This window comes from Scyliorhinus canicula, chromosome 9, assembly GCF_902713615.1.
Source record: "Scyliorhinus canicula chromosome 9, sScyCan1.1, whole genome shotgun sequence".
Lineage (NCBI taxonomy): Eukaryota > Metazoa > Chordata > Chondrichthyes > Carcharhiniformes > Scyliorhinidae > Scyliorhinus > Scyliorhinus canicula.
In genome coordinates this window covers 101,261,853-101,284,720 of record NC_052154.1, presented here as the reverse complement: position 1 = coordinate 101,284,720, position 22,868 = coordinate 101,261,853, and the positions used below count along the sequence as shown (strand labels likewise).

At 46.4% G+C, this 22,868-nt stretch overlaps 1 protein-coding gene across 1 annotated transcript in view; it reads left to right on the top strand.

The window, feature by feature from the left end:
• The window catches only part of LOC119970924 (leucine-rich repeat extensin-like protein 2), a 206,988-nt gene that overhangs the window by 141,893 nt on the left and 42,227 nt on the right, over window positions 1-22,868 (top strand). Inside the window, exon 29 of the mRNA XM_038806034.1 lies at window positions 13,478-13,504. Coding sequence (XP_038661962.1) covers window positions 13,478-13,504 — 27 coding nt within the window. The remainder of the gene's footprint in view (window positions 1-13,477; window positions 13,505-22,868) is intronic.

Sequence of the window (22,868 nt, the reverse complement as noted above, 5' to 3'; positions counted from 1 at the left end):
GGATCGATTTTCCCGAATTGTGGCATAGCTATTCGACTCTGGTTTATTCATTACCATGTTTCAGGCCTCCGAGAGGCCTCCATTCCTCCTAAAGTTGAAAACTTTTTCCTTTTGTAACAGGTACGATTTATATTTGAAACCAATGTTGTAGTGATGAATTGTCCATTGCTTTTCACTTATATGGCTTGTCTGTCCTGGAGTTGTACCACGAGGTCGAGTTGAATCACAATGGTGACTTATTAACATCTGGTGAACTATATTTATACAGATCAACAACACATTGACATAGGTCTAGTCCCACCACCTCTGGGCTTACTCTGATCATTCTCTCCTACCCGTGTCCCTGCCCTGCCACCCGATAGGCCTCGGTTCACACGCCAAGTCGCCACTGGTTCCAGGCGGCTCATCTGGTCCATGAAGGATCACCTCTGAAAGGAGTCACGCTATCACAAGTATTAAAGACTGAGTTTTAACTGTTTCCATTCTATAGATTTTGTGTGCAAAATTATTTTCTGTGCCCCCGCTGTTCTTTAAACAGGTTGGTGTGCAACAATCTCCATCCTTTTTCATATTGGATCATATTTGTATTCTTCTTTTTTAGATAAACATATTCAGCACATTCCACCAGGTAATCAAAATCTAGCTATTTAGAGTTTAAATGTGTCTCACCTCCTAACCTTTCTCCCCTTGCCCCGATTTCCTATGTGGCCAAATTTTGAAGTTTCAGCTATGACTCAGTTGGAAGAAATCTTGTATCTGAGGCAAAGTTGTTGAGCTCAATTCCCACTCCAGGACTGGAGCGCAGCCATCAAGACTGACATTCCAGTGCAGTACTGAGACAGTGCAGCACTGTCAGAGGTGATGTGCTTTGCATGTGATGTTAAAGCTACATCCCATCTGACCTGCTGTGTGAAGGTGAATGGCCAAGCAGCAATATTCCATAAATGCACAGGAGTATTATTTACTGAATGTTTGGCTAAATTAGTGAGCTTCATAAATGTACATGAATAGCACATTCAGTCAGTTGAACCTGTTCCACAACCTGCAGATTCTGTCTCTCCAGTGTTAGACCATTCTAAAAGCAGATTAGATTTTGGCAAAGATTATTTTGGGCTTTCTTTTCAGTTGCGACAACACGGGAATGTTAGAAAATTCCTATCCTGTTTACTATTGATTAAAGTTTTCAATCTTCTTCTCCAGGAAAACTGACTGACTACTATCCACCAGGTAACAAAAATACACGGTCATCGCTGTCTCTTTGGTCTTCGGTGGCTTTGACCCAGACCCCAGGTTCCAATATTCCCAAGTTTTCATTTGACAGCTATGGAACAGTGTGTTATATTTTAAATAATGACTTATCTAAAATATATATATATTACTCTTGAATCCACCAGGATAATAAATGGCCAATAGTTTTCTTGTTGAAAGATGAACTATTTAATGAGTAATAAAATTATAAACTGTGAGTTCTTTTACTCAATACTAAACTAACAATAAAGAAATAAAGTACAATACCGATAACTATATAACTATACACTATTATAAGAAACTGGTTCCAACTTCTCTCACTCTAGCGATTCTTTGTCTTGCTTGTTCACTGTTCTGAATCACATCAGCATGTGTCTTAGAAACGGCAGGAATCCAGGTCTTATAGTATCTGGCTGTGAGCCATCGAATGTTGAAATGATTGTACTGCATTTGCATACATTGGTCATGTTTATTGATATCTGAATATCACAACACAGTTCGTAGAAGTTGTACCACTGAGATAAAGTAAGTTCAAATCCTACTCCAGGACAGACAAGCCAAATAAGTGAAAAAAAGTGGTTCAATCATCCGACAGTCACTTCAACAATGAACACAAGACAGCCACATCCAGACCATTCATTGAAGCAGAGTTTGTTTCATTCCCATCTTGGAATTGTGTCAAAATTGAGAGAGCTGTCCCAAAGACATGTTAAACCACAGGCTGACATAGGCTCACAGAATCAATATCTTTCAAACAACATTGTAGGTCCCTCCAGCACCATTCCCCAGTATGTCTTCTCCCACTGGCACTGTGACCCATTAGAAATAGCAGCACAGTGGTGTAATGGTACGTAAACATTTTACAGCAGCTACCACCCTCTTCAGCTGAGGCAGAAGAGCTCCTCCTCATTGAACACCACTTGGAAGAAGCACTGAATGGAGACAGGATGAGGGAACTTCACAATCCATTACCAAGAATGGCTTGGTAGCAGCGCTCCCAGATTAAACCAGAACAACATGTCTGCCAGACTGGGTTTGCAGCAGGTGGTGAGAGAAGCACGAGTAAAAAACCTGCTTGACCCCATTCCCACTGATCTCCCTCTTTGGGTCAATATAATCTTGAACGTCACTCCTTTGAAGCAGCACATCTCTCTCTGAAAGACCTCCTTGTATTTGTAGAGAAGCTCCTGGAATCTTCACCTGTGATGGTGAATTTATCTTGTTTTTCTTCAGCCAATCTGGCCGCATGAGGCTTTGTCTGTCTCCTTTTGCTACAACCATGGTCAACTGGACAGACAGGTGCTGATATGACACTGGATTTGACAATGTACCTGTCATCCTCATGGCTTCAGAGTTTGCCAAAGTCGCCATTATCCGACTGAGCCTGATGGGTTGCATCCCTCCCTGTAGATACTTAAATGTCTGTTCTCCTACCGCTGTGGCAGGACTTGAGCACAGACATCAAGACTGACATTCCAGTGCAGTACTGAGACAGCGCAGCACTGTCAGATGATGTGCTTTGCATGTGATGTTAAATGTACACCCTTTGATGTTTCTTGTGTAGTCATCACTGTATACGTGATGTTTTTAGATTTGGTTCTCTAGTTTGATCAGAATCAAGTTCACTTCAGGCTGGCAGCCATTCGGTATCATAATCGCAGCTAGTGAGCTTCACAAATGTACACGAATAGTGCAATCAATCAGTCAAACCTGTCCCACAACCTGAAGATTCTGTCTCTTAAATGTTAGACCATTCAAAAAGCAGATGTGATTTGTGGCAAATATTATTTTGGGCTTTCCTTTCAGTTGTTTAAACATGGGAATATCATAAAATATCTATCTGGTTTATTATTGATTAATGTTTTAAATCTTCTTCTCCAGGAAAACTGACTGACTACTATCCACCAGGTAACAAAAATACACGGTCATCGCTGTCTCTTTGGTCATCTGTGGTCTTGACTCAGGCCCAAGTTTCCAATATTCCCAAATTTAAATGTGTCAGCCGGGACACACATCGCAGAAATTATCCCACTGAGATAAAGTAAGTTCAAACCCTACACCAGGATAGACAAGCCAAATAAGTGAAAAGAAATGGACAATTCATCCGGCATTCACTTCAGCAATGAACACAAGACAGCAACACCCAAACTATTCATTGATGCAAAGTTTTTCTCATTCCCACCGTGGAATTGGGCCAAAATTGAGAGAGCTATCCCAGAGATAAACCACAGGCTGACAAAGACACATCACAGAATCAATGGGCGGGAATCTCCGACCCCCTGCTGGGTCGGAAAATCGCCGGGGGTCAGCGTGAACCCCGACCCGCTGGTCGCTGAATTCTCCGGCCCCTCCAAAATCCCGCGACGTGATTTGGGCCGCATGCCTCGGAGAATGGCGAGGACCGACTCGACGCAATGGGCCCCAGGGCCGGCAGAATTCTCCGGCCTGCGATGGGCCGAGCGGCCGCCCATTTTAGACCCGACACGCTGGCGTAAAGTGAGGTAGGTACTTACCGGTGGGACCCGGCTCTGCGAGTTGCCTCCGGGGTCCTCGGGTGGCACGGGGGGTACTGGCCCTGAGGGGTGCCCCCACAGTGAATAGCTGAATGGGACTTATAGCGCTGCATTATAATGAAAGGCCGGGCTTATTGAGGTCTTTCACTTGTTGCACCAGTTGGTCAAAGGATTTATTATCATGAATCTTGAGAGATGATAGGTTTCTCACAAGGTTAAATGTTTGTCGGCCACAAACTGTGAGTAGTATAACTTATTGCAAGTCTTCTGCCCCACTTTCGTTGGTATCAAACACGTATCGAACCTTTCGATGTATTGACTCAACTTACACCCCCGGATAAAATGGATCGATTTTCCCGAATCGTGGCATAGCTATTCGACTCTGGTTTATTCATTACCATGTTTCAGGCCTCCGAGAGGCCTCCCTTCCTCCTAAAGTTGAAAACCTTTCCCTTTTGTAACAGGTACGATTTATATTTGAAAACAATGTTGTAGTGATGAATTGTCCATTGCTTTTCACTTATATGGCTTGTCTGTCCTGGAGTTGTACCACGAGGTCGAGTTGAATCACAATGGTGACTTATTAACATCTGGTGAACTATATTTATACAGATCAACAACACATTGACATAGGTCTAGTCCCACCACCTCTGGGCTTACTCTGATCATTCTCTCCTACCCGTGTCCCTGCCCTGCCACCCGATAGGCCTCGGTTCACACGCCAAGTCGCCACTGGTTCCAGGCGGCTCACCTGGTCCATGAAGGATCACCTCTGAAAGGAGTCACGCTATCACAAGTATTAAAGACTGAGTTTTAACTGTTTCCATTCTATAGATTTTGTGTGCAAAATTATTTTCTGTGCCCCCGCTGTTCTTTAAACAGGTTGGTGTGCAACAATCTCCATCCTTTTTCATATTGGATCATATTTGTATTCTTCTTTTTTAGATAAACATATTCAGCACATTCCACCAGGTAATCAAAATCTAGCTATTTAGAGTTTAAATGTGTCTCACCTCCTAACCTTTCTCCCCTTGCCCCGATTTCCTATGTGGCCAAATTTTGAAGTTTCAGCTGTGACTCAGTTGGAATAAATCTTGTTTCTGAGGCAAAGTTGATGAGCTCAATTCCCACTCCAGGACTGGAGCGCATCCATCAAGACTGACATTCCAGTGCAGTACTGAGACAGTGCAGCACTGTCAGAGGTGATGTGCTTTGCATGTGATGTTAAAGCTACATGACATCTGACCTGCTGTGTGAAGGTGAATGGCCAAGCAGCAATATTCCATAAATGCACAGGAGTATTATTTACTGAATGTTTGGCTAAATTAGTGAGCTTCATAAATGTACATGAATAGCACATTCAGTCAGTTGAACCTGTTCAACAACCTGCAGATTCTGTCTCTCCAGTGTTAGACCATTCTAAAAGCAGATTAGATTTGTGGCAAAGTTTATTTTGGGCTTTCTTTTCAGTTGCGACAACACGGGAATGTTAGAAAATTCCTATCCTGTTTACTATTGATTAAAGTTTTCAATCTTCTTCTCCAGGAAAACTGACTGACTACTATCCACCAGGTAACAAAAATACACGGTCATCGCTGTCTCTTTGGTCTTCGGTGGCCTTGACCCAGACCCCAGGTTCCAATATTCCCAAGTTTTCATTTGACAGCTATGGAACAGTGTGTTATATTTTAAATAATGACTTATCTAAAATATATATATATTACTCTTGAATCCACCAGGATAATAAATGGCCAATAGTTTTCTTGTTGAAAGATGAACTATTTAATGAGTAATAAAATTATAAACTGTGAGTTCTTTTACTCAATACTAAACTAACAATAAAGAAATAAAGTACAATACCGATAACTATATAACTATACACTATTATAAGAAACTGGTTCCAACTTCTCTCACTCTAGCGATTCTTTGTCTTGCTTGTTCACTGTTCTGAATCACATCAGCATGTGTCTTAGAAACGGCAGGAATCCAGGTCTTATAGTATCTGGCTGTGAGCCATCGAATGTTGAAATGATTGTACTGCATTTGCATACATTGGTCATGTATATTGATATCTGAATATCACAACACAGTTCGTAGAACTTGTACCACTGAGGTAAAGTAAGTTCAAAGCCTACTCCAGGACAGACAAGCCAAATAAGTGAAAAAAAGTGGTTCAATCATCCGACAGTCACTTCAACAATGAACACAAGACAGCCACATCCAGACCATTCATTGAAGCAGAGTTTGTCTCATTCCCATCTTGGAATTGTGTCAAAATTGAGAGCGCTGTCCCAAAGACATGTTAAACCACAGGCTGACATAGACACACTCACAGAATCACTATCTTTCAACCAACATTGTAGGTCCCCCCAGCACCATTCCCCAGTATGTCTTCTCCCACTGGCACTGTGACCCATCAGAAATGGCAGCACAGTTGTGTAATGGTACGTAAACATTTTACAGCAGCTACCACCCTCTTCAGCTGAGGCAGAAGAGCTCCTCCTCATTGAACACCACTTGGAAGAAGCACTGAATGGAGACAGGATGAGGGAACTTCACAATCCATTACCAAGAATGGCTTGGTAGCAGCGCTCCCAGATTAAACCAGAACAACATGTCTGCCAGACTGGGTTTGCAGCAGGTGGTGAGAGAAGCACGAGTAAAAAACCTGCTTGACCCCATTCTCACTGATCTCCCTCTTTGGGTCAATATAATCTTCAACGTCACTCCTTTGAAGCAGCACATCTCTCTCTGAAAGACCTCCTTGTATTTGTAGAGAAGATCCTGGAATCTTCACCTGTGATGGTGAATTTATCTTGTTTTTCTTCAGCCAATCTGGCCGCATGAGGCTTTGTCTGTCTCCTTTTGCTACAACCATGGGCAACTGGACAACAGGTGCTGATATGACACTGGATTTGACAATGTACCTGTCATCCTCATGGCTCCAGAGTTTGCCAAAGTCGCCATTATCCGACTGAGCCTGATGGGTTGCATCCCTCCCTGTAGATACTTAAATGTCTGTTCTCCTACCGCTGTGGCAGGACTTGAGCACAGACATCAAGACTGACATTCCAGTGCAGTACTGAGACAGCGCAGCACTGTCAGAGATGATGTGCTTTGCATGTGATGTTAAATGTACACCCTTTGATGTTTCTTGTGTAGTCATCACTGAATACGTGATGTTTTTAGATTTGGTTCTCTAGTTTGATCAGAATCAAGTTCACTTCAGGCTGGCAGCCATTCGGTATCATTATAGCAGCTAGTGAGCTTCACAAATGTACACGAATAGTGCAATCAATCAGTCAAACCTGTCCCACAACCTGAAGATTCTGTCTCTCAAATGTTAGACCATTCACAAAGCAGATGTGATTTGTGGCAAATATTATTTTGGGCTTTCCTTTCAGTTGTTTAAACATGGGAGTATCATAAAATATCTATCTGGTTTATTATTGATTAAAGTTTTAAATCTTCTTCTCCAGGAAAACTGACTGACTACTATCCACCAGGTAACAAAAATACACGGCCATCGCTGTCTCTTTGGTCATTTGTGGTCTTGACTCAGGCCCCAGTTTCCAATATTCCCAAATTTTAATGTGTCAGCCGGGACACAGATCGCAGAAATTATCCCACTGAGATAAAGTAAGTTCAAACCCTACACCAGGATAGACAAGCCAAATAAGTGAAAAGAAATGGACAATTCATCCGGCATTCACTTCAGCAATGAACACAAGACAGCGACACCCAAACTATTCATTGATGCAAAGTTTGTCTCATTCCCACCGTGGAATTGCGCCAAAATTGAGAGAGCTATCCCAGAGATAAACCACAGGCTGACAAAGACACACTCACAGAATCAATGGGCGGGAATCTCCGACCCCCTGCTGGGTCGGAAAATCGCCGGGGGTCAGCGTGAACCCCGACCCGCTGGTCGCTGAATTCTCCGGCCCCTCCAAAATCCCGCGACGTGATTTGGGCCGCATGCCTCGGAGAATGGCGAGGACCGACTCGAAGCAATGGGCCCCAGGGCCGGCAGAATTCTCCGGCCTGCGATGGGCCGAGCGGCCGCCCATTTTAGACCCGACACGCTGGCGTAAAGTGAGGTAGGTACTTACCGGTGGGACCCGGCTCTGCGAGTTGCCTCCGGGGTCCTCGGGTGGCACGGGGGGTACTGGCCCTGAGGGGTGCCCCCACAGTGAATAGCTGAATGGGACTTATAGCGCTGCATTATAATGAAAGGCCGGGCTTATTGAGGTCTTTCACTTGTTGCACCAGTTGGTCAAAGGATTTATTATCATGAACCTTGAGAGACTCCTGAGTAAAATAAGGGCCCATGGTATTCGAGGCAAGGTACTAACATGGATTGACGATTGGCTGTCAGACAGAAGGCAGAGAGTTGGGATAAAAGGTTCTTTTTCGGAATGGCAACCGGTGACAAGTGGTGTCCCGCAGGGTTCAGTGTTGGGGCCACAGCTGTTCTCTTTATATATTAACGATCTAGATGACGGGACTGGGGGCATTCTGGCCAAGTTTGCCGATGATACAAAGATAGGTGGAGGGGCAGGTAGTATTGAGGAGGTGGGGAGGCTGCAGAAAGATTTCGACAGTTTAGGAGAATGGTCCAAGAAGTGGCTGATGAAATTCAACGTGGGCAAGTGCGAGGTCTTGCACTTTGGAAAAAAGAATAGAGGCATGGACTATTTTCTAAACGGTGACAAAATTCATAATGCTAAAGTGCAAAGGGACTTGGGAGTCCTAGTCCAGGATTCTCTAAAGGTAAACTTGCAGGTTGAGTCCGTAATTAAGAAAGCAAATGTAATGTTGTCATTTATCTCAAGAGGCTTGGAATATAAAAGCAGGGATGTACTTCTGAGGCTTTATAAAGCACTAGTTAGGCTCCATTTAGAATACTGTGAGCAATTTTGGGCCCCATACCTCAGGAAGGACATACTGGCACTGGAGCGGGTCCAGCGGAGATTCACACGGATGATCCCAGGAATGGTAGGCCTAACATACGATGAACGTCTGAGGATCGTGGGATTATATTCATTGGAGTTCAGGAGGTTGAGGGGAGATCTAATAGAAACGTACAAGATAATGAATGGCTTGGATAGGATGGACGTAGGGAAGTTGTTTCCATTAGCAGGGGAGACTAGGACGCGGGGGCACAGCCTTAGAATAAAAGGGAGTCACTTTAGAACAGAGATGAGGAGAAAGTTCTTCAGCCAGAGAGTGGTAGGTCTGTGGAATTCATTGCCACAGAAGGTGGTGGAGGCCGGGACATTGAGTGTCTTTAAGACAGAAATTGATAAATTCTTGATTTCTCGAGGAATTAAAGGCTATGGTGAGTGAGCGGGTAAATGGAGTTGAAATCAACCATGATTGAATGGTGGAGTGGACTCGATGGGCCGAATGGCCTTACTTCCACTCCTATGTCTTATGGTCTTATGGTCTTATGATAGGTTTCTCACAAGGTTAAATGTTTGTCGGCCACAAACTGTGAGTAGTATAACTTATTGCAAGTCTTCTGCCCCACTTTCGTTGGTTTCAAACACGTATCGAACCTTTCGATGTATTGACTCAACTTACACCCCCGGATAAAATGGATCGATTTTCCCGAATTGTGGCATAGCTATTCGACTCTGGTTTATTCATTACCATGTTTCAGGCCTCCGAGAGGCCTCCATTCCTCCTAAAGTTGAAAACTTTTTCCTTTTGTAACAGGTACGATTTATATTTGAAACCAATGTTGTAGTGATGAATTGTCCATTGCTTTTCACTTATATGGCTTGTCTGTCCTGGAGTTGTACCACGAGGTCGAGTTGAATCACAATGGTGACTTATTAACATCTGGTGAACTATATTTATACAGATCAACAACACATTGACATAGGTCTAGTCCCACCACCTCTGGGCTTACTCTGATCATTCTCTCCTACCCGTGTCCCTGCCCTGCCACCCGATAGGCCTCGGTTCACACGCCAAGTCGCCACTGGTTCCAGGCGGCTCATCTGGTCCATGAAGGATCACCTCTGAAAGGAGTCACGCTATCACAAGTATTAAAGACTGAGTTTTAACTGTTTCCATTCTATAGATTTTGTGTGCAAAATTATTTTCTGTGCCCCCGCTGTTCTTTAAACAGGTTGGTGTGCAACAATCTCCATCCTTTTTCATATTGGATCATATTTGTATTCTTCTTTTTTAGATAAACATATTCAGCACATTCCACCAGGTAATCAAAATCTAGCTATTTAGAGTTTAAATGTGTCTCACCTCCTAACCTTTCTCCCCTTGCCCCGATTTCCTATGTGGCCAAATTTTGAAGTTTCAGCTGTGACTCAGTTGGAATAAATCTTGTTTCTGAGGCAAAGTTGATGAGCTCAATTCCCACTCCAGGACTGGAGCGCAGCCATCAAGACTGACATTCCAGTGCAGTACTGAGACAGTGCAGCACTGTCAGAGGTGATGTGCTTTGCATGTGATGTTAAAGCTACATCCCATCTGACCTGCTGTGTGAAGGTGAATGGCCAAGCAGCAATATTCCATAAATGCACAGGAGTATTATTTACTGAATGTTTGGCTAAATTAGTGAGCTTCATAAATGTACATGAATAGCACATTCAGTCAGTTGAACCTGTTCAACAACCTGCAGATTCTGTCTCTCCAGTGTTAGACCATTCTAAAAGCAGATTAGATTTGTGGCAAAGATTATTTTGGGCTTTCTTTTCAGTTGCGACAACACGGGAATGTTAGAAAATTCCTATCCTGTTTACTATTGATTAAAGTTTTCAATCTTCTTCTCCAGGAAAACTGACTGACTACTATCCACCAGGTAACAAAAATACACGGTCATCGCTGTCTCTTTGGTCTTCGGTGGCCTTGACCCAGACCCCAGGTTCCAATATTCCCAAGTTTTCATTTGACAGCTATGGAACAGTGTGTTATATTTTAAATAATGACTTATCTAAAATATATATATATTACTCTTGAATCCACCAGGATAATAAATGGCCAATAGTTTTCTTGTTGAAAGATGAACTATTTAATGAGTAATAAAATTATAAACTGTGAGTTCTTTTACTCAATACTAAACTAACAATAAAGAAATAAAGTACAATACCGATAACTATATAACTATACACTATTATAAGAAACTGGTTCCAACTTCTCTCACTCTAGCGATTCTTTGTCTTGCTTGTTCACTGTTCTGAATCACATCAGCATGTGTCTTAGAAACGGCAGGAATCCAGGTCTTATAGTATCTGGCTGTGAGCCATCGAATGTTGAAATGATTGTACTGCATATACATACATTGGTCATGTATATTGATATCTGAATATCACAACACAGTTCGTAGAAGTTGTACCACTGAGATAAAGTAAGTTCAAATCCTACTCCAGGTCAGACAAGCCAAATAAGTGAAAAAAAGTATTTCAATCATCCGACATTCATTTCAACAATGAACACAAGACAGCCACATCCAGACCATTCATTGAAGCAGAGTTTGTCTCATTCCCATCTTGGAATTGTGTCAAAATTGAGAGCCCTGTCCCAAAGACATGTTAAACCACAGGCTGACATAGACACACTCACAGAATCAATATCTTTCAACCAACATTGTAGGTCCCTCCAGCACCATTCCCCAGTATGTCTTCTCCCACTGGCACTGTGACCCATCAGAAATGGCAGCACAGAGGTGTAATGGTACGTAAACATTTTACAGCAGCTACCACCCTCTTCAGCTGAGGCAGAAGAGCTCCTCCTCATTGAACACCACTTGGACGAAGCACTGAATGGAGACAGGATGAGGGAACTTCACAATCCATTACCAAGAATGGTTTGGTAGCAGCGCTCCCAGATTAAACCAGAATGACATGTCTGCCAGACTGGGTTTGCAGCAGGCGGTGAGAGAACAAGCACGAGCGAAAACCTGCTTGACCCCATTCCCACTGATCTCCCTCTTTGGGTCAATATAATCTTGAACGTCGCTCCTTTGAAGCAGCTCATCTCTCTCTGAAAGTCCTCCTGGTATTTGTACAGAAGCTGCTGGAATCTTCACCTGTGATGGTGAATTTATGTTGTTTTTCTTCAGCCAATCTGGCCCCATGAAGCTTAGTGTGTGTCTTTTTGCTACAACCATTGGCAACTGGACAGACAGGTGCTGATATGACACTGGATTTGACAATGTACCTGTCATCCTCATGGCTTCAGAGGTTGCCAAAGTGGCCATTGTCCGACTGAGCCTGATGGTTTGCATCCCTCCCTGTAGATACTTAAATATTTGTTCTCCTGCCACTTTGGCGTTAGCACATGTATCAAACTCCAGATTCAATGGGTGGTATTAACTAAAACAACAATTTCAGTCGGGGGTTGGGGAGGGTTGGATGGGGGTGGGTCTGGTTGGTATGTGCCTTTTTAACTCCATGATGTTGAACTTATAAACTTCGGACTTTACCTCTCGGCTGAATAATCACTGGCTCACCAGTGAATTTTTTGAGAGCTCGGTGCAGTCTCTCTGACCCTTGAGGATGGCCTCCCCCACACAGGCCTCTAGTCCCTGTTACTGACGGTCACTCTTCCTTTTCTCAGGCTCTGCTATACCCTCACTGTGGATACTTCGTGTAGCAGACATTTCTCACCTTATCTGATATACCTCAGTTTGCTTGCTTTGCAGTATAAAAGTTCTTCAGCTTTTTCAGTTGCTTGAGCCAATTCAACTGCTTTGTCTCGGGATATTTTTCTCTGTCAGAAGCTCTTCAATATTGAAATTATTGATACCACTAACTAAACAGTCAAGTACCATATCACTCAGAGTCGGACTGAATTTGCAGTATACAGCCATCTGGTGAAGCCTGGTTACAAAGTGGATACTGTTTCTCTCGGGTGCTGACTAGCTGAATGGGATTTATAGCGCTGCATTATAATGGAGGGCCGGGGATTATCGTGGTCTTTCATTTGTTGCACCAGTTGGTCAAAGGATTTATTATCCAGAACCTCGAGAGATGTTAAGTTCTTACACGTTTTAAAAGTTTGTGGGCCAACAAGTTTGTGAGTAATGTAACTTTTTGTGAATCTTCTGCCCCCCTTTCATTGGCAGCAAAAAGGAATCGAAGCCTTTCGATGTATTGGCCCAACTTACAACCCCCGGATAAAATGGATCGATTTTCTCAAATTGTGGCATAGCTACTCGACTCTGGTTGATTCTTTACTGTGTTGCAGGCCTCCGAGAAGCCACCCTTCCTTCCTCCAAAAGTTGAAAACATTTTCCCCTTTGTAACAGAGACGATTTATACTTGAAACCAATGTTGTAGCGTGAGGAAATACGACGAGGTAGAGTTGAATCACAATGGTGATTTATTAACAACTGGTGAACTATATTTATACAGATCAGCACAACATTGACACAGGTCTAGTCCCACCACCTCTGGGCTTAGTCTGATGATTCTCCCCTACCCGGGTCCATGCCCTGCCACCCGATAGGCCTCGGTTCACACGCCAAGTTATCACTGGTTCCAGGCGGCTCACCTGGTCCATGAAGGATCACCTCTAAAAGGAGTCACGCTGTCACAAGTATTAAAGACTGAGTTTTAACTGTTTCCATTCTATAGCTATTGTGTGCAAAATTATTTACTCTGTCCCCGCTGTTCTTTAAACAGGTTTGTGTGCAACAATCTCCGTCCCCTTTCATATTGGATTGAATTTGTTTTCTTCCTTTTCAGTTAAACCTACTCAGCACATTCCACCAGGTAAACAAAATCAAGCTATTTAGAGTTTAAATGTGTCTCACCTCCTAACCTTTCTCCCCTTGCCCTGATTTCCAATATATCCGAATTTTGCAGTTTCAGCTGTGACTCAGTTGGAAGAAATCTTGTTTCTGAGGCAAAGTTGATGAGCTCAATTCCCACCCCAGGACTTGAGCGCACCCATCAAGACTGACATTCCGGTGCAGTACTGAGACAGCACAGCACTGTCAGAGGTGATGTGCTTTGCATGTGATGTCCCATCTGTCCTGCTGTGTCAAGGTGAATGGCCAAGCAGCATTATTCCATAAAAACACAGGAGTATTATTTACTGAATGCTTGGTTAATATCTATCGCGCAATGTAGGTCAGAAAAACAGATCATCATCACATGGTGATTGGTGGGAGATTCCCATGCACTAATTGTCTGCCGTTTTTCCAAAAAAACAAAGAAGCCTGAGCTTCAAACACATTTCATTGTCTTTTAAGTGTTGTGGAACATTGAATGGTCATGAAAGGCGCCAAATAAATGTAAGACCTTCTTCTCAAGTCGCAGTATATTCTGAGCACATTGAAAGCTGTTGTATCCTTGGACATCAGAGGATCATTACACTTCCTATACCTGGTCCCGTGTGCATTGTGTGACCACAATGTCATCCACACCAATTACTGAAATAAGCTGCCATACCGTCAGTGCATAAATGTGTAAATGGAGACATTTTCTACCTGAGATCGAGAGTTTTACTGACACTGGATAATCTGCTGTCTGCTGTCCTTGACAGGAAACTAATTAGATTATTGGTAATATTTTTTCCATAATTTACAGTGAATTACATTGTACACTTGACTGAGGATTGAGTTACAGTTGATGTCTTCTCTGGGAGCTTTGTCGTTTTCTGGAATTTCATGGCACAGGATTAATAGACACACAGTGAAAATACACGAACTAAATAATAGACCAATGCCTGGGAATCAACACAGTGAGAGGTTCCAATAAAAGTGTTGTGTGATTTTTCTGTTACATTTGGTTCTCTAATTTGATCAGACTCAATTTCAGGCTCGGCTGGCAGCCATTTGGTATCATTTTTGCAGCCAGTGAGCTTCACAAATGTACATGAATAGTGCCTTCAGTCAGCCAAACCTGTTCAACAACCTCCAGATTCTGTCTCTCAAATGTTAGATAACTCTGAAAAGCAGATTAGATTTGAAGCAAAGTGTGGTAAACCACTGTCGTATATAATATGTTTATTGTGGTAAACTGCCACTGTATTATATGTAATGTTGTAAACCTCTGCCTGATGGCTTCGCCGTCCCTTGGGCTCGGTATAAAGGTGGCTGGTCTCTGCCTCTGCCCCAGTTCGGGATCAGAGGCCAGGAGGCTTTCTGTTTATCAAAGCCTCAGTTACGTTCACTACTCTTCTTGTGTTCACTGATGGCACATCAATTTAATAAACTAAACTTCTAAGATGAACTCATCGCTCAAGCCTGATCGCCTGGAGCTGGACCCACACGCAGCTGACGCCACTGCAACATTCGAACACTGGCTAAGCCGCTTCGAAGCGTACCTTCACCGAAGACTTCATCGACCTCCAAAAGTTGCAGATCCTCAACGCACGGGTGAGCCCGCAAGTTTTCTTTCTCACCAGGGATGCCCCCTCGTATACGGAGGCAATAATGCTGCTGAAGGGACAATATGTAAAGTCTGTAAACGAGGTGTATGCTAGGCACCTTCTTGCCAAGAGGCGACAATGTCATGGCGAATCACTAGCCGAATTCCTGCATGCCTTGCAGTTACTCAGCTAGAACTGTACTTAGCCAGGCAGTATCGGCTACCCAACACATGGAGCTGTTGATCAGGGATGCCTTTGTTGCAGGCATGGAAATCGAACTACATCCGCCAGCGATTGCGAGAAGGGGGTACACTTGGCCTCCCAGAGACATTGCAGATCTCAAACCCACTGGAGGTGGCCTTCCAGAACATGGAGGCAGACACCTCCAACCACACGGCACCCTCGTGGAGCTCGTTTGCGCCACCATCATCCGACTCGAGTGCGGCGCAAACCTGTGCCACGCAGCAGACTACCAACTCTGGAAGCCCAAAGTGCTACTTTTGCAGCCAGAGTAAGCATTCCAGACAACCCTGCCCTGCATGGAACGCGACTTGCAACGGGTGTGGGAGGAAGGGCCACTTTGCGAAAGCCTGGCAGGCCCGATCTCTTCCTAAAACTCCTAGGCCCAGCAGCGCTGCCTGCTGCCGGTCGGGGCCGCCCCCAGCTGCCACGCCACCTGCCATGTGCGACCCATGGGCGCCGCCATCTTCGATTTTGCCAGCCACACACGACCCATGAGGGCTGCTTCTTTGACGCCATCTTGTTCTCCACCCGCCACGCGTGACCCATGGGGGCCGCCATCTCCAATGCCACCCGCCATGTGGGACTTATGGGGGCCGCCATCTTACGACCACTCTACAGCTTCCCGGGAGCCCTGCTCACCCGGTCGTACGCTGGCAGCCACTACCTCTGACCGGCCTACCCATCACCTTCCGAAGCTCGCCTCCATCACGCTCAACCAGTCCCGGCCTCAACACCTCGCAAAAACTACGATGACCATCCGGATCAACGGGCACGAGATGGCCTGCCTTTTCGACTCCGGGAGCACAATCAGCTTCATACATCCAGATACGGTAAGGCGCTGCTCCCTCCCAATTTTACCCGCGACCCAGAAAATCTCCCTGGCTTCCGGATCACATTCAGTAGAAATCCAGGGGTACTGTGTCACGACCCTTACTGTTCAAGGGTAGAGTACACTAACTTTAAGCTCGACATCCTTCCCCATCTCTGCGCTGCCCTGTTACTGGGGCTCGACTTCCAATGCCACCTCCAAAGCCTTACTTTAAAGTTCGGTGGACCCCTGCCCCCTCTCAACGTCTGTAGTCTCGCGACCCTTAAGGTCGCTCCACCCTCGCTCTTCGCTAACCTCACCCCGGACTGTAAGCCTGTCACCACTAGGAGCAAACGATACAGTGCCCGGGACAGGGCTTTTATCAGGTTGGAGGTCCAGCAACCCCTACGAGAGGGGATCATTGAGGCTAGTACCAGCCCCTGGAGAGCCCAAGTGGTGGTCATCAAGACTGGGGAGAAGCACCGGATGGTCATCGACTACAGTCAGACCATCAACCGGTACACGCAGCTCGATGCCCCGCATATCTGACATGGTCAACCAGATTGTGCCTTATCAAGTCTTCTCCACAGTTGACTTGAGGACCGCGTACCACCAGCTCCCTATCCACCCAGAGGACCGCCAATATATTGCCTTCGAGGCAGATGGCCACATCGACCACTTCCTCAGGGTTCCCTTTGACGTCACCAATGGGGTCTCGGTCTTCCAACGAGAAATTAACCGAATGGTTGACCAGTACGGGCTGCGGGCCACGTTCCTGTACTTAGATAATGTCACCATCTGCGGCCATGACCAGGAGGACCATGACAAAAACCTCCGGCACTTCCTCCATACCGCTAAACTCCTGAATCTCACCTATAATAAGTAAAAATGCGTTTTCCGCGCAACCCTCCCAGCCATCCTTGGCTACTTTGTGGAAAACGGAGTCCTAGGGCTCTACCCCGACCGCATGCAACCCCTCCTGGAACTCCCCCTCCCCCATTGCCCCAAGGCCCTGAAGCGATGCCTGGGGTTTTTCTCCGACTATGCCAGTGGGTCCCGAATTATGCGGACAAGGCCCGTCCACTTATCCAATCCACCATTTTTCCCCTGACGGCTGAGGCCTGCCTGGCCTTCAACCGCATCAAGGCAAATATTGCCAAAGCTGCGATGCACGCTGTGGACGAGTCCATTCCGTTCCAGGTGGAAAGCGATGCATCGGACTTTGCTCTGGCCACTACCCTCAACCAGGCGGGCAGGCCCATGGCTTTGTTTTCCCATACCCTCCATGCTCTGAAATCTGACACTCCTCTGTCTAAAAGGAAGCCCAAGCCATTGTAGAAGTTGTGGGACGTTGGAGGCATTGCCTGGCCAGCAGGCGATTCACTCTCCTCACTGACCAACGGCTGGTTGCCTTCATGTTTCACAATATACAGTGGGGCAAAATCAAGAACTACAAGATTCTGAGGTGGAGGATCAAACTCTCCACCTAAAACTACAATATTTTGTACCGACCGGGGAAGCTCAATGAGCCCCCAGATGCCCTATCCCGCGGTACATGTGCCAGTGCACAAGTAGACCGACTTTGTGCCCTCCACAATGACCTCTGTCACCCGGGGGTCACCTATTTATTCCACTTCATCAAGGCTCGCAACCTGCCTTACTCCATCGAAGAGGTCAGGACCGTGACCAGGGACTGCCAGGTCTGCGCGGAGTGCAAACCGCACTTGTATCGGCCAGGCAGAGCGCACCTGGTAAAGGCCTCTCAGCCCTTTGAGCGCCTCAGCATCGACTTCAAATGGCCCCGCCCCTCCATTGACCGTAATGTGTACTTCCTCAACATTGTTGACAAATACTCAAGATTCCCCTTTGCCATCCCATGCCCTGACATGACCTCTGCCACCGTCAACAAGGCCCTGCACAGTCTCTTCACATTGTTCGGGTTCCCCACCTACATCCATAGCGAACGGGGTTCCTCCTTCATGAGCAACGAATTGCATCAGTTCCTGCTGAGCAAGGGCATCGCCTCCAGCAGGACGACCAGCTACAACCAACGGGGCAACGGACAGGTGGAGAGGGAGAACGCGACGGTCTGGAAGGCTGTCCTCCTGGCCCTGCGGTCCCGAAGTCTCCCAGTCTCCCACTGGGAGGTCCTCCCTCAAGTGCTCCACTCCATCCGGTCACTCCTGTGCACCGCCACCAATGAGACCCGTCACGAATGTATGTTTGCCTTCCCCAGGAAGTCCACCTCCGGGGTCTCGCTCCCATCCTGGCTGACAGTCCTCAGGGCCCGTCATCCTCAGGAAGCATGCGAGGAGTCATAAATCAGATCCCCTCGTCGAGAAGGTCCTGCTCCTCCATGCCAATCCACTATATGCCTACGTGGCACATCATGACGGGCAACAGGACACAGTCTCCCTCCGGGATTTGGCACCTGCATGGCACCACCATCAGGGGCTGTTTAGCACAGGGCTAAATCGCTGGCTTTGAAAGCAGACCAAGGCAGGCCAGCAGCACGGTTCAATTCCCGTAACAGCCTCCCCGAACAGGCACCAGAATGTGGCAACAAGGGACTTTTCACAGTAACTTCATTTGAAGCCTACTTGTGGCAATAAGCGATTTTCATTTTTCATTTCAGGACTGACATTCCAGTGCAATACTGAGACAGTGCTGCACTGTCAGAGATGATGTATTGTGCATGTGATGTTAAAGATTAACCCCGTCTGCTCTTCTGTGTCAAGGTGAATGGCCAAGCAGCATTATTTCAGAAAAGCCCAGGGGTATTATTAATTCATGTTTGGTTAATATTTATCCCCCGATGTAGTTCAGAAAAACAGATCATCATCACATGGTGATTGGTGGGAGGTTCCCATGAACAAATTGTCTGCCGTTTTTCCGAAAAAAACAAAGGCGTCTCCTCTTCAAACACATTTCATTGGCTGTAAAATGTTGAATATTGAATGGTCATGAACGATGCTATATAAATGTGAGAGTGTGGTGAACGTATTATGGTAACCATTCACCACTGTTCTACATTGTACTATACTGTTGCCCATGTGGGCTTCACCTATGGATTATTGTACTGCACTGCACCGATTGTATCATGTTGGTGCCCTTGTGTGCTCCGCCCCTGGCTCCGCCCCCTTGAGGGGAGGTATAAAGAGCAGCTGCCCTGTAGGCGGCTCTCACTGCAGAGCAGTTGCAGGCAGGCACTGTTCTAGTTGATTGAAGCCACTGTTCGCTTCAACTCTCTTTCTCGTGTGAATTGATGGTCGCATCAATTTAATCAACTACAACACCGCGATGGAAGCAGCCCTCAAACCTGACCGACTGGAACTCGACCCACAGGCCGCGGAAGCCAAAGGGAATTTTTCACACTGGCTCCGATGTTTCGAGGCCTACCTCGCCGCCACTTCCTCGCCTTCCATCACCGACGAACAGAAGCTGAGCCTCCTCCATGCCCGGGTGAGCCATCGAATCTCCATACAACTCGAGGAAGCGACCACATATGCAGACGCCCTCGCGTTGCTGAAGCGCCTATATGTAAGGCTGGTGAACGAAGTGTACGCGCGGCATCTCCTCACCACTCGCTGCCAACGCCCCGGGGAATCGCTGGAGGAGTACCAACACGACCTCAAAGTCCTCGTGCGAAGCTGCAACAATGACAAGGTCGTCACGGCCTCCCAACATATAAGAACATAAGAACTAGGAGCAGGAGTAGGCCATCTGGCTCCTCGAGCCTGCTCCGCCATTCAATGAGATCATGGCTGATCTTCTGTGGACTCAGCTCCACTTTCCGGCCCGAACACCATAACCCTCAATCCCTTTTTTCTTTAAAAAACTATCTATCTTTACCTTAAAAACATTTAATGAAGGAGCCTCAACTGCTTCACTGGGCAAGGAATTCCATAGATTCACAACCCTTTGGGTGAAGAAGTTCCTCCTAAACTCAGTCCTAAATCTACTTCCCCTTATTTTGAGGCTATGCCCCCTAGTTCTGCTGTCACCCGCCAGTGGAAACAACCTGCCCGCATCTATCCTATCTATTACCTTCATAATTTTAAATGTTACTATAAGATCCCCCATCATCCTTCTAAATTCCAACCAGTACAGTCCCAGTCTACTCAACCTCTCCTCGTAATCCAACCTCTTTAGCTCTGGGATTAACCTAGTGAATCTCCTCTGCACACCCTCCAGTGCCAGTGCGTCCTTTCTCAAGTAAGGAGACCAAAACTGAATACAATACTCCAGGTGTGGCCTCACTAACACCTTATACAATTGCAGCATAACCTCCCTAGTCTTAAGCTCCATCCCTCTAGCAATGAATGACAACATTCCATTTGCCTTCTTAATCACCTGTTGCACCTATAAACCAACTTTCTGTGACTCGTGCACTAGCACACCCAGGCCTCTCTGCACAGCAGCATGCTTTAATATTTTATTGTTTAAATAATAATCCCGTTTGCTGTTATTCCTACCAAAATGGATAACCTCACATTTGTCAACATTGTATTCCATTTGCCAGACCCTAGCCCATTCACTGAACCTATCCAAATCCCTCTGCAGACTTCCAGTATCTTCTGCACTTTTCGCTTTACCACTCATCTTAGTGTCATCTGCAAACTTGGACACATTGCCCTTGGTCCCCAACTCTAAATCATCTATGTAGATTGTGAACAATTGTGGGCCCAACACGGATCCCTAAGGGACACCACTAGCTACTGATTGCCAACCAGAGAAGCACCCATTAATCCCCACTCTTTGCTTTCTATTAATTAACCAATCCTCTATCCATGCTACTACTTTACCCTTAATGCCATGCATCTTTATCTAATGCAGCAGCCTTTTGTGTGGCACCTTGTCAAAAGCTTTCTGGAAATCCAAATATACCACATCCATTGGCTCCCCGTTATCTACTGCACTGGTAATGTCCTCAAAAAATTCCACTAAATTAGTTAGGCACGACCTGCCCTTTATGAACCCATGCTGCGTCTGCCCAATGGGACAATTTCTATCCAGATGCCTCGCTATTTCTTCCTTGATGATAGATTCCAACATCTTCCCTACTACCGACGTTAAGCTCACTGGCCTATAATTTGCTGCTTTCTGCCTACCACCTTTTTTAAACAGTGGTGTCACGTTTGCTAATTTCCAATCCACCGGGACCACCCCAGAGTCTAGTGAATTTTGGTAAATCATCACTAGTGCATCTGCAATTTCCCTAGCCATCTCTTTTAGCACTCTGGGATGCATTCCCTCAGGGCCAGGAGACTTGTCTACCTTTAGCCCTATTAGCTTGCCCATCACTACCTCCTTAGTGATAACAATCCTCTCAAGGTCATCACCTGTCATAACCTCATTTCTATCAGTCACTGGCACGTTATTTGTGTTTTCCACTGTGAAGACCGACCCAAAAAACCTGTTCAGTTCCTCAGCCATTTCCTCATCTCCCATTATTAAAACTCCCTTCTCATCCTCTAAAGGACCAATATACTTCCTGCATCCGTTCGTCCGGGATACCTACGTGGCTGGGGTCCAGTCCAACTTCGTCAGACAGCACCTGCTAGAGAAGGGCGCCCTCGACCTAGAAGACACGGTAAAACTAGCCACCTCCCTAGAGGTAGCGTTTCAAAGCCTCAACGCTTTCCCTTCTGATCACGCGACCCCCTCGTGGACTCCCGACCAGAGAGTACCCGAGGCCTGTGCCGCACGGCTGCCCGCCCAACCTAAGGGACAACCCTGCTATTTCTGCGGCCAGCACCAGCACCCCAGGCAGCGCTGCCAGGCTCGGAACGCGAACTTCAGAAGAAAGGACACTTTGCCAAAGTTTGCCTGGCCAGGTCCTAATCCTTCAAATCACAGGCCCGACTCTCGGACTCACAGGCCCGCAGACCCCGCAGCGTGGCTGCGTGCCTGCCGGCTCCGCCCCCCCGGACGCATCACCCGCCTCGTGTTGTCCGTGGGGGCAGCCATCTTCAACTCCGCACAACATGTGAGACTCACGGGGGCCGCCATCTTGGCCACCGTCTCCCATGCGGCCCGCCATGTGCGACTAATGAGGGCCACCATTTTGGATGCCATCTTCCTCGCTGCCCGACACGTGCGACCGACGGGGGCAGCCATCTTGGGACCACCCCACCACCTCTGACAACGGCGTCTACCTACAACTCGGCGTGGTCACCCTCGACTAGTCACGCCCAAAGCACCTCCGGAACTCCACGATGACCATCCGGGTCAATGGACACAAAACGCCTTGCCTGTTTGAGTCCGGGAGCACGGAGAGCTTCATTCACCCAGACACGGTAAGGCGCTGTTCGCTCCAAATCTCTCACGCACTTCAAACTATCTCCCTTGCTTCTGGATCGCACTCAGTGCAGATCCGGGGGTACACTGTCGTGAACCTTGTGATACAAGGCGTCGAATACGCAAACTTTAAGATATACGTACTCCTTGATCTCTGCGCTCCTCTTCTGTTGGGACTGATTTCCAGTGCAACCTCAGGAGCCTGACCCTGACGTTCGGCGGGCCCCTACCCCCTCTCACCATATGTAGCCTCGCGACCCTGAAGGTCGACCCTCCCCTGCTCTTCGCAACTCTCACCGCCAACTGTAAACCTGTCACCACCAGAAGCAGGCGGTACAGTATCCAGGACAGGACTTTTATCAGGTCCGAGGTCCAGCGACTCATGCCGGAAGGGATCATCAAGGCCAGTA